The sequence below is a fragment of the Mastacembelus armatus genome, chromosome 18 (assembly GCF_900324485.2).
Source record: "Mastacembelus armatus chromosome 18, fMasArm1.2, whole genome shotgun sequence".
Lineage (NCBI taxonomy): Eukaryota > Metazoa > Chordata > Actinopteri > Synbranchiformes > Mastacembelidae > Mastacembelus > Mastacembelus armatus.
This window is the reverse complement of record NC_046650.1, coordinates 2,314,942-2,328,340: the sequence shown is the minus strand read 5'-3', so window position 1 is coordinate 2,328,340 and position 13,399 is coordinate 2,314,942. Positions and strand designations below refer to the sequence as shown.

The 13,399-nt window shown below is 41.1% G+C and overlaps 1 protein-coding gene across 3 annotated transcripts; it reads left to right on the top strand.

Moving 5' to 3' along the window:
• tspan5a (tetraspanin 5a) lies at positions 1-11,110 on the top strand. Of its 3 annotated transcripts, XM_026298574.1 has the most exons (11): positions 1-355; positions 3,900-3,950; positions 4,794-4,940; positions 5,029-5,199; positions 5,926-6,051; positions 7,077-7,124; positions 7,472-7,588; positions 7,711-7,772; positions 8,004-8,109; positions 8,906-8,946; positions 9,059-11,110. In XM_026298574.1, the coding sequence occupies exons 1-9, from the start codon at positions 275-277 to the stop codon at positions 8,074-8,076; spliced, it is 876 nt and encodes a 291-aa protein (XP_026154359.1). In that variant the 5' UTR covers positions 1-274; the 3' UTR covers positions 8,077-8,109; positions 8,906-8,946; positions 9,059-11,110. The 3 variants fall into 3 exon arrangements, with proteins under 3 accessions (XP_026154359.1, XP_026154360.1, XP_026154361.1); XM_026298575.1 differs by lacking the exon at positions 8,004-8,109; XM_026298576.1 differs by lacking the exons at positions 7,711-7,772; positions 8,004-8,109; positions 8,906-8,946; positions 9,059-11,110 and having other exon boundaries at positions 5,926-6,229; positions 7,472-7,523.
• Positions 11,111-13,399: the final 2,289 nt, after the last annotated feature.

The window sequence follows — 13,399 nt, the reverse complement described above, 5'->3', positions numbered from 1 at the left end:
GCAGCGGCACCGCCTCCTCCAGTCGCATTTTGCTCGGGATCTTTTTTACCCTGTAGTTCACTGCTCTAACGCCCGTTTGATTTGTGAAGCAGCGTGTCTGAGCGCGTCTTCATCATGTCTCTGGTGCGGATGTGAAGCGGCTGTGGGGATATTTGAAGCGGAAAAAGTGAAATGCATCACCGGGACGCTGAACCTGTTCCATCCCGCACACAAAGCCTGTAAAGCAGGCCGTGTTTTTCCTCACGCACAGACCGCGCTCTGGTGATGCTCAAACATGTCGGGGAATCATTACAAAGGCCACGAAGTCAGCTGCTGCATTAAATACTTCATTTTTGGATTCAACATCCTCTTCTGGGTAAGAGCTAGACTTTTATTTTCTATTCTGCGCTTCTGCGCCTCTGTCCAGTACAGTCCCATTATTATCGTGCCCACTGGCCAATAGGGAGGAAGGCCCGGATCGTCATCACATCCTCTCAGATCTCCGTTGTCTTTCAAGTTCATGTTTAGAGCCAGCTGTATGCATTCATCTCTCACTGTCATTATATTCGTGCAGTAATGTCTGAATAGAAGCAGCCCTGTCAGATCTCACACAGGCCTAATCGGCTTTTTATAGTGAAGTAATGACAGCTCAGCGCGTCAGTGTCCGCCTGCAGGCCCACCGATCAGCTGACACATCCACACCACACATACTGTATACTGATCTGTATACTGATCTGTACACTGATCTGTACACTGATCTGTACACTGATCTGTACACTGATCTGTACACTGATCTGTACACTGATCTGTACACTGCTCTGTATACTGCACTGTACACTGATCTGTATACTGCTCTGTACACTGCACTGTACACTGATCTGTACACTGATCTGTACACTGCACTGTACACGGCACTGTACACTGATCTGTACACTGCACTGTACACTGATCTGTACACTGATCTGTACACTGATCTGTACACTGCACTGTACACTGCTCTGTACACTGATCTGTACACTGCTCTGTACACTGCACTGTACACTGCTCTGTACACTGATCTGTACACTGCACTGTACACTGCTCTGTACACTGATCTGTACACTGCTCTGTACACTGATCTGTACACTGATCTATACACTGATCTGTACACTGCACTGTACACTGCACTGTACACTGCTCTGTACACTGCACTGTACACTGATCTGTACACTGATCTGTACACTGCTCTGTACACTGCTCTGTACACTGCTCTGTACACTGATCTGTACACTGCACTGTACACTGATCTGTACACTGATCTGTACACTGCTCTGTACACTGCTCTGTACACTGATCTGTACACTGCTCTGTACACTGATCTGTACACTGCACTGTACACTGATCTGTACACTGATCTGTACACTGATCTGTACACTGCACTGTACACTGATCTGTACACTGACCTGTACACTGACCTGTACACTGACCTGTACACTGATCTGTACACTGCACTGTACACTGATCTGTACACTGACCTGTACACTGACCTGTACACTGCTCTGTACACTGCACTGTACACTGACCTGTACACTGACCTGTACACTGACCTGTACACTGATCTGTACACTGCACTGTACACTGCACTGTACACTGATCTGTACACTGCACTGTACACTGCACTGTACACTGCTCTGTACACTGATCTGTACACTGCACTGTACACTGATCTGTACACAGCACTGTACACTGATCTGTACACAGCACTGTACACGGCACTGTACACTGATCTGTACACTGCTCTGTACACGGCACTGTACACGGCACTGTACACTGATCTGTACACTGATCTGTACACTGCACTGTACACTGCACTGTACACTGATCTGTACACTGCACTGTACACTGCACTGTACACTGCTCTGTACACTGCTCTGTACACTGATCTGTACACTGCACTGTACACTGATCTGTACACTGCACTGTACACGGCACTGTACACTGATCTGTACACAGCACTGTACACGGCACTGTACACTGATCTGTACACTGCTATGTACACAGCACTGTACACTGCACTGTACACTGCACTGTACACTGATCTGTACACAGCACTGTACACTGATCTGTACACTGCACTGTACACGGCACTGTACACTGATCTGTACACTGCTCTGTACACAGCACTGTACACGGCACTGTACACTGATCTGTACATGGCACTGTACACTGCACTGTACACCCGATCTGTACACAGCACTGTACACTGATCTGTATAATACTCTGTACACTGATCTGTACACAGCACTGTACACTGCACTGTACACGGCTCTGTACACAGCACTGTACACTGATCTGTACACGGCACTGTACACTGCACTGTACACGGCTCTGTACACAGCACTGTACACTGCACTGTACACTGCTCTGTACACAGCACTGTACACTGCACTGTACACTTCTCTGTACACTGATCTGTACACTGATCTGTACACTGCTCTGTATACTGCACTGTACACTGATCTGTACACTGCACTGTACACTGCACTGTACACTGATCTGTACACTGCACTGTACACGGCACTGTACACTGATCTGTACACGGCACTGTACACTGATCTGTACACGGCTCTGTACACTGCTCTGTACACGGCACTGTACACGGCACTGTACACTGATCTGTACACGGCACTGTACACTGCACTGTACACTGATCTGTACACTGATCTGTACACTGCACTGTACACTGATCTGTACACTGCACTGTACACTGATCTGTACACTGATCTGTACACTGCACTGTACACGGCACTGTACACTGATCTGTACACAGCACTGTACACTGATCTGTACACGGCACTGTACACGGATCTGTACACGGATCTGTACACTGATCTGTACACGGGTCTGTACACTGCACTGTACACTGCACTGTACACTGATCTGTACACTGATCTGTACACTGATCTGTACACTGCACTGTACACTGATCTGTACACTGCACTGTACACTGATCTGTACACTGCACTGTACACTGATCTGTACACTGCTCTGTACACAGCACTGTACACTGCTCTGTACACTGCTCTGTACACTGCTCTGTACACAGCACTGTACACGGCACTGTACACTGATCTGTACACGGCACTGTACACTGCACTGTACACGGGTCTGTACACAGCACTGTACACTGATCTGTACACGGCACTGTACACTGATCTGTACACTGATCTGTACACTGATCTGTACACAGCACTGTATACTGCTCTGTACACTGCACTGTACACTGCTATGTACACTGCACTGTACACTGCTCTGTACACTGCACTGTACACTGCACTGTACACGGCTCTGTACACAGCACTGTACACTGCACTGTACACTGCACTGTACACGGCTCTGTACACAGCACTGTACACGGCTCTGTACACAGCACTGTACACTGCACTGTACACTGCACTGTACACGGCTCTGTACACAGCACTGTACACTGCACTGTACACTTCTCTGTACACTGCTTTATACACTGCATTGCACTGTATACAGCACTGTACACTTCTCTGTATACTGTACACATGAGGCACATATGAACCTGGCCTTGACGAAATGTCATTATCGCAAAATAAATAATAAAATGAACATCCAGAAATGTTTAAATGTTTGTGGTTTTAGGAGTTATCTGGTTTAATTTTATGTGAATAGCTCCTCTGGAATCATTTTATTCATTTCCCTCATTATATGTGCCACACTGACTTATATACAATGTAATATTGAGGAACTATTGAGGTATTGTGTGAGGAACCAGGCGCACTGATTCCAGAGTCACAGTGACCTCAGAGGACATGTTTCTGTATTGTCATTTGATAACAGTGCCTCACTGGCATCGTGTCACTTTGGATCATCACATCTTCACAGTAATATGACATGACTATGGTATTTTGCAGCTGCTGGGCATGGCCTTAGTTGGAATTGGACTATGGGCGTGGAGTGAGAAGGTGAGCAGAGACACACTGACTTATTGTTGGACAATAACAACAGTTGTTTTCAAGGATTTTATTCCAGCATTTATATTAAAAATCTGCTATTTTTTTTAAATGCTCTTTGAATAATAAGGTTATTATTTTTAAAATCCAATATGGCAGTAATATGTTGATTTAAGTAGCCAATTTATTATTTAATGCTGAATTTATTATTACAAGTTTGATGTCACTACTTTTTACAATTAAAGTTTCAATAATAAAAGTTCTCACATTGACAACTGATTGAATAATTACTGTATGTGTAACTAATTATTTGATCAGTTCTAGATAGCTTTTTAGTCTGTTTCTTTAGCAGTACAGCCCACAAACCCCAATCTCATTAACCTTGTTTACACCAACAGCAAATACCAGTTTTCACTCAGCAAGCTCTGATGAAGCCACTGTGTGGCAACAGCAACCAGAGAATGTAGCTTCTGGCAGCTTGTTTTCTGGACTACAGTGGTCAAAAAAAAAATTCAGCTTGAAATTCGAGTTATTCGGTGTTTGCCGATTTTTATCCTTATGAAGATTGTTAAAAGAAAGTTTAAAATAACTGTTATCAGGAAAGTCAGGGTGACAGGAGTAAAAGTAACCACACTTTTAAACAAAACATCTCACAAATCAGTTCAAATTGCTGTATATCTAGTGAAGTATTTTAAATATAAAAAGTCTAAAAGATTACTATATCAAAGTACTCCTCCTTTTCTTGTTTCAAGATTCATCCTATTTTATGTGGCTGCGACTCCTTTTGGCAAGCCTGAAAGAGGCGCAGCTGTCTGGTCCAGTCTGAGGGTGTTGTGCTCTGTGTCTCCCTTCCAGGGGGTTCTTTCCAACATCTCATCCATCACAGACCTGGGGGGCCTGGACCCTGTCTGGCTTTTCATGGTGGTTGGAGGCGTCATGTTCATTCTTGGTTTCGCCGGTTGCATTGGAGCACTGCGGGAAAACACATTTCTGCTCAAGTTTGTACGTTCCATAAGAACATGCTCCATGATTCAGCGCATTGCAAATGACCTAAGATTGAATTGATGATTTTCTCTTTTCTGTGTCCTAGTTCTCTGTGTTTCTGGGAATCATATTCTTCCTGGAGTTGACAACGGGAGTCTTGGCATTTGTCTTTAAGGACTGGATTAAAGACCAGCTCAACCTGTTCATCAACAATAACATCCGTGCATACCGGGACGACATCGATCTACAGAACCTGATCGATTTCACTCAGGAATATGTAAGTTGACAAGACAGTTGAGAATTGCTAAGAAACACGTTATCTTATCTTACAGCACAAAAATTCAATCTCAGCCTTGGAAATAAAAGTTTGCAATAATATATGATTACAAACTCCACTTAGTGGATCTTTGACACTTGCATTGAATTTTTAAACTATGTATGTAATTAATATTTCAGGATTGGGTAAAATACAGCACACTTCAAATAATGTAATTTTACAGTAGACGTGGACAAGTGAAAAGGTCTACTAACACAGAATTCATACAATCAACACAGCCATTTGCCTTCCTAATACATTTAGCTGACTTTCAGCTAAAGCGGTCTAACTGTCTGAATAACTTCCTGCCTCAAAGCTGTAGCAATGCCATGTTCCCAGATTTGCAACTACATCAACTAACTGAATGAGGATCCACAATATGTGCTTGGATGTGACTGCAGGTTCTTAGAGATCAGAGATCAGCTCTGTTAGGCCAAGAGCAGCTTCTCTAATTAAAGTGAAGTAAACCTGCTTTTTCGAGGCTTTGCACTTTAAATGCTACAAGATGATCTGATTGGACTGGCATAATGTCTAAATAGATCTAACAGTACATCGATCTAACTGGGTCATCAATCCACTAAGCCATACCTAAAACTTTGTATCTCCTTTGTATCTACAGTGTACAACGATAGAAAAATTCAACAATTAATAATGGCAAATATTTGTATCCTTTTTGTGTATCGTTAGTGGGAGTGCTGTGGTGCATTTGGAGCAGATGACTGGAATCTGAACATCTATTTTAACTGTACTGATGGGAATCCCAGTCGGGAAAAGTGTGGAGTTCCCTTTTCCTGCTGCACCAAGGACCCGGCGGTAGGAGTCCACCACAGTGCATGCATGGACAAATCATCATCAGTGTGGCAGTGCAGGGTTGATTCAAGGATCAGACCTTTTAGGGAGCTCAGCCCCTAATGAGAATGTGACATGCATGAGTATTGAACTTGCCATATGACTCATTTCATCGGGTGACAATTAATACTTTCATATGCAGGTAGGTAATATTATTCTGACCTCACACTCCCAGCTCAACTTGGCTTTTTTCCTTTTAAAAATGTGTCTCCGTCTTTCGAAAAAGAGACATTTCAGTGAGTAAAGGTTTGTTTTAAATGTGCTGTAAATACACCATTAAACCCAGTGCTATCAAAAAAACTCAGCTGTTTTCAAGTGGAAATGAAACACTAAACTCTATGGCTGTGGTTCATTTGAGTTTTACCTTAGACAACCAAACTTGATATTCACATAATTATATATAGCCTAATTGAGATACTTGTAAGTCATAACTGAGAAGATATGGAATTATAATCACAATAATAACCTGGTTCGGGTTGTGTGAAGAGAAAGGATTCTGTTGCAGGAGTAAAAGGAAGCAAAAATAATATCCGACTGAAAGGAGTGAGAAGGGAAGTGATGTCAGACATCTGGAGTGTAGCTGCTAGTGAAGATGTGCATGAAGACTAACTACAGGTGTGCTAGCTGTGTCTTAGCTACTGTACACTTTGTACTGAAGTCTTGTTATAGGACAGGATTTATTAAAGGTGTTTAATACAAGTTAGTAATAATTAATAAGTTCATTGGTTAAGCGAATATGTGTAGAAAACATATGCAACTTATTTGTTAACGTGTCAACTTTTAACTGTGCCATGAAATTCACTGTTAGTTACTGCCTCTACCTCCTCCTGTGTTTTTACTGGCCTGGTGGACTAAAGTGAACAGTGTTTAAACGTGACGCTGCCTTCTGCTGTACTGGAGTGGTAACAGCATGACTTTTGGCTATGAAACCTGGAATAAAGTCATAAGAAACAGTTGTTATAATAGCATGATTATCCTTTTGTGTCTAGGAGGATGTGATAAACACTCAGTGTGGATACGACATCCGAGCTAAGCCAGTAAGTAACATGTAGTTGACCCACTTGCTCTGACACTTTCATTTTTTCCATTTTCATGTCTAGTTCTTAATGCCTGTTGCCTTCATCTTCAAAGATGCAAATAAAATTAAGATTTTTGCTGCTTTGGAGTCATTGGGAGGCAGTTTTTAAAAATTTCAAACACACTAACCAAAATGTTTGTGCTAAACTTGGCTAATCCCCTTGTGGATCGGTCTCTGTACCGGATGCACAGAAGTTAAACTAATACTGTTTATTTAAGTCTAGGTAAGACTGAAGATGAGATTTCCTGAATTGCCAGATTGTTTTTATGAGTGTAAAGGTGATGGCAGGTGGTTATGTTCTTACAGGACTCGGAACAGAAGGACTACATCAACGTGAAAGGCTGTGTGCCTCAGTTTGAGAAGTGGCTACAGGACAACCTCACCTTGGTGGCCGGGATCTTTATCGGAGTTGCATTGCTGCAGGCCAGTTCCATTCCCGTTTTACTTTCATGCTGCTCCACAGAAAATCTGAAACAAAAGCACTGTTGTACTTTAACTTTAACTGTATAATGGTGCCATTTTTCCCTCTTTTTTTCCATCCACAGATTTTTGGCATTTGTTTGGCTCAGAACTTAGTGAGTGACATCGAGGCTGTGCGGGCAAGCTGGTGAGAAAATGACCTCTCTGCTTCTGAGCCTCATGTATCCCCATACATTTTTATCCTTTCACACACACTTCCTGTCTATTTTTACTGTTTCCATTTCACAACATGAGACATGTCAGCTCTTTGTCATGGCATAACTATTGAGCATCTCTCAGGCCCATGTTGTCAATACATTTTAGATAAAAATTAATTCAAAACTCACCTCGCACCTCTTCCTCCTCCATGCTTCATCAGGGTGCCCCCCACTCTCTCCATGCGTCGACTCCCACCACACTCCAGCAAGAAAGCATCGGCTTACTACTCATGAGACACATACATGCCCTATGTGTGTTTGTAGCCGGTGGGTGTGTTGGATCCATTTGGTCATGTGTTTTGCCTTAATTGAGGGGGTGCTGTGTTTGGTGTTGGGTCTCATTTAAGGTGGCAAGAAAGTGCAAGAATTAGTCTTCATCAGTGTTTTTTCAATACATTATTTTTAGGATTTCATTTTACCATCTTTAATTGAGTATTTATTTAATTCGATTTTTATTTTAAGTCATATTGAGATCAGACAGAAATGTTTGGTGCAGAATGAGTCTGCTGCTCACACCATTAGCATTGTACAGCTGTCAAATTTACACACATTCAAATCAGAGTCTGACTCTGGATCTTAGGGAAGTTCACATACATTCTATTAAAAATGCAGTGGACTGTTCAAAGCACATAGATCAGGGTCAGGTCAGATCTTATTTCCAGTGTGACTGCATGGCAGTGTGTCCCCTCCATCTTCCTACTAAGCTCTATAGTTGGGGTGGTTTGCGTCACTAAGGCTTGGAGTCATGTGACTTAGACAACAATCCTTTCTTTCTTCGTGGCCTTCATTGTCCAGCTGAAGACATTTTTCTGTCTTTTCTCTGGCTCACTGTGTAATCCTAAATCTCTCCAGTCTCTGATCCTTTGCAGAAAAATGTTTTCAAAGCAATCCTGACCTAACCCTTAAATTGCTGCTTTAAATTTCCTGCTTTCCTTTTCTGTCCTTAACCTTTAGCTTAAGACTGTTGAACCATGGGCACGTTGGAGCCTTGTTAAATGAGTAGATGTGTTTTGGCTTCATTTGGCTTTTTAATGAATTCAGCTCTTTATCTCTTTTCTTCCAGTTTCTTTACCTAAAGCCGAAGCAGGCTTTCAACTCTAACAGGTAACATGTTTTTTAATGAAACATGCTTCTATAAATTACATGTAGCATTTGAGAAAATTATATAAAAATAGAAAGTGCTATTTACTGGTTTTTGTCTCATTGTTTTGCTCAGTCTTTGAATGCACCTCATGAGGATGTCACTGATCACCTGCACCACCTTGTTCACTGAACCAGCACCTTTTTTCAAGGCACTAATGTGTGAAATGGAAGCTCTGTATATAACACTGTGTGTGACTACTGTAAAAAGATAACCTGTGGAGAAGACAGCTAAACATGCACTACAGTACATGCAGCCCACCGCACCAGTTTTGATAGCAATGTGTAGAGGTTAGGAATTTTGATACATCTTTTTGATATTAGATTGGTATTTTTCACAGTGGAAATAATGCTCCATTGATAAACCCATCATACAAGGACTGTGAAATATTGCATTAAAGAAATGGAGGTATTTTTTTTTTCAGAGTTGCTTTCTGTATGAGGCACAGGAGGTCACAAAAGTTCTGTGATTTGGGATGCAAAGCTGAATAATTATCCTGGACCTGTGTTACAATTTCAATTTACTGAATTTAACTTTTTGCTATTGCACTAATGATAAATTCAGTCAGCTAGAAGGAAGAGAATGATCACAAATTGCTTCACTTGTTGACCATAATGAGTTACTATTGAACTAACTGAATCAAAGAGGTGTCAATTAATTATGTTTTAGTTTCCTTGGTACTGAAGGAGACAGTAGTAGTTCACTGTGTGCAACAACTTCTGAGCATGGCGTTTAAAGTGTAAAGGAGGCAGGCGTTAAATGTCTGGGCAGATTTCTAATCTTTGTTACTTCCTCTTTGCCCAAGAGACTTAAGACCATGACTGAAGAATTATTTTACAGTTTTAGGCAATATGTATTCAAAATTCATATGCAAAGGTTTTTAAAGCTGCTTCTGTTTAGAAATTTAATGTAAGAACTTTGTTTTTTGTTAAAAAAAAAGAAGTTCACATTTACTTTGGTACTGTTCAGTGTAACCATTCTTCTCCATACTGGCTGTGAAGTGATTTCGTACTGCTAAAGTGTACTTTGTATAGTATTATATGAGATCTTGCTCTTGCATGGAACAAGGACTGCCTGATTTCTTATAATATAGTTGGAATGTAAGGCCAATATGGAGAACAGGAATACTTTTAGCAACCAGAGACTCCTAACATACACTAAAAAGGGATTGTGTAGTGAAATATGTTGACATTTCATGAACGATGGCATTGAAAAAGGATAGTTTGGTATTTGGAGTAACCTAAAATTCAGATGGTATATCACTTCTTCTCACAAGAAGAGGCTACGGTGTTTGTTACTACAGTCCTGACTATTTGGAAATAAAAAATAAGACCCTTATTCCCCTGTTGTTGTAGCTTAACTGTGCTGATGCACGTCACCACGAAATGTATGTAGCTGTACACCCCATGGCATTTTATTTCATGTTGTGGTTGTTAGCTTTGCCAAGGAGCTGGTGTTTTTCCAGGGTCTCACTAAAACATACCAGGTTTTAAAGAAGTTCAGCATAAAGGTAGAATGTGGACCCAAGTCACTGTTTTTTTTTTTTTTTTTTTTTTTTACAAGGACTTGTTCACCTTGTGAGACAGGCATTTTTGAATATGTAAAAGAATATTTTACCTGAATGAAAACAAATCTGGCACATATTTCCTATACATTTTTGATAGTTTAAACTGATCGTTTGCTCAAAGCATGTATCACTTGTTTCTTGCAGTGTACCTAAAGTATTCCTTCTTAAAATTGTTTCTTCAGTCTGTTCAGATTTAAACTGTGGGACTCAGTTGGGATGTGTTTTGAGTGTTTTGAGTGTGACGCTAATTCAAAGGGATCAGTGCTGTTTGGATACTTTACATTTACTGTACAATTTAGTTTTTCTGTACTGTATTGAACAGCTAAGTGTTTAGTGCTACTGAAGCTGATTTGTCACTACATATAGAGGTCATGTGCCAGGTTTAGTAAACTGTCCTGCTGTATAGGCCTGTCCCTCAGCACTACCTGTTTCCACCCCCATGTAGTGTATCCCACAGACATTGTATTGTTACTACCTCCTCTCATCTGCTTCTCATGTCCCACTCAAATTGGAGTGATTTTAATATCAAGTATAATTAACTAATAAAGCTGACAAAATCAGTTTGTTTTTCTTGCATTCTTGAATCCTTAAAGTGGTGTTTTTTCTGTGTATTGTTGGCACCAAGTGTTTATGCATTGCACTTCCCACACATCATCTGTCTGTGTTCCCAGACATCTTTGGTGTGTAACGCTGCTGTTGCAAATTGGTCTAAATTCTGTTTATTCCAGGCAATTAGGACTCATATAAGACTTGTTTCATAAAATGTAGACTTGAACACCTTCATGGTTTATTCAGCTGCAAATACAGCTGGCATAGTTTTCTTTAAATGCAAGCTACTGTTCAAATTATGGAAAAAATGATATCAACTGTAATGATCATTCATATTCAAAATATTGATACTACAACAGTAGGCTGCCTTTGTACAATACAATTTAGTCCACTGCATACCCTGTTCCTATCATTAACTACGTGTAATGCAAAGAGAAAGGTTTAAACATGCCACCAAGGCATCCTTCCATTGTCTATACTGCTTATCCTGTAGATGGTCACAGGGGAGCTACAGCCTCTCCCAGCTGACACTGGGTGAGGCTGGGTAAACTCTGCATGAGGTGTGGCAACCCATGCTCCTCAAGGGCTTGTTTTCCAAATATCCCTGCTCTACTCACTGCTGATTACCTGGATCAGGTGCGTTAAGTTGCCAGAAAGCAGAAGTATTCAGTAGGGTAGGGCAAGGATAGTTGGAAAACAGGACAGAGGTGATCATGGAAAACAGGTTACTACACCTGCCCTCGACAAACTATGTAATAAATATACACAGACAACAGAAATAGAGCCTAGAGTCCATGGGGCATGTGGTAATAGCTATATATTTAGGCCACAGTCAAGCCAAAAGGACCTGGCTGCAGATGGAGCCATAGTTTGTGTCTTAAGATTATGCACTGTCAGTCTCAGCTGCAACTTTTTCCAAAGTAAGGTTAACATTAACTGTAACCCTAAACCCAAAGAGGTTAACAACGTGCAGCTAAGGGACACAACTGCATATAAAGTGAATGGAAACACATAACACAAATTGGGTCGGGGCGAAATGATGCACAGATGCCGTAGGAATGAAGACATCAGTCGTCACCAGCTATCATTTTTTAATTATCTGCTGAGTTACAGTCCTCCAAATGTACAACTCATGACATTTACAACAAACATTTAAGTTTATAGTATTTTACGCAGTTACTATGGATACATCTCCACTGGCATGGGACTTTGTTGTGTCTTTAGAAGAGCACACATCTGATAAATAACCATTCATACCGTTAAAAAAAGAAAAAAAAAAAAAAAAAAGTGTGGGCCCAGACCAGGAAACACACCGTGGTGTGTTAACAGTGTCAGACATGCTGAGATAGGCATGTTAGCAGGATCAACCAGAGAGGGGAAGTGCTGCCATGATGGTGGTGGCTGTGGGGGTTGGGGGGTTCAACAGCACTGATACACTGACACATTGTTCTGTTTAAATTACACTGGTTTTTCATACAGAGCACACAATAACCCAACCTTGAGATTCTTGCGGCATATTGTGTGTTAAAACTGGAGTGAATCTTGATGCTGGATTTCAATCTATGGTCAGAATGTAAGACCAACTTGAACTTTCATTTCTCTTGTTCTCGGCTGCTCTTTAGAGCATGCTATTTTCTGCTCATCTAAAAATATTAAAAATGCTCTTCTATTTTTTCTTTCTTGAGTCCTGTCCACAGCACTACAAACAAAAGGTTTACTTGTAGAAATCTGGCTATGAAAAGTGTCAAACATTGATTAGGCAATAAATTTATAGTAATAAATTTCATGAGCCACTCAGCAACGGTCGAACGGTCAGCGAGACGGCAATGCAAGATGTTATATGGTACTGAATCAAGGCTAACAGTGCTCCTGCAGAGGGTTGTACATCTCTGCTAATGGTTCATCTTAAAAAGCTTCATTCGTACTAGGAAACACTCACTTTCCCATTTTGACCTTATAAACTTGCCGACACTCTTGGAGCTGAGCTGAATTCTTCTAACAAAGCTAGCCTATTTTCTTCCCCGGGTTCTCATGTGATTCTCTTTGAACAATGGGGTGGAAACGTGTGCAGCCTCTAACTTTGCTGTACAGCTGTTGGACCAGGGGGAATGTGTCTGGACAACTCTGGAATTAAAACTCTGAATATGATCAAGTGTAAAAACAAGACTGGAGGTGTCAGTAGAAGAGGGCAGGCTGTCCTTTGGAGTATGTGAGCTGTAAATGATAAAATGACCACTGGTACACCTTTAACAGGACTAAAACATGCACAGTTTCTAGTCAATTTATACTTGCGCTACATG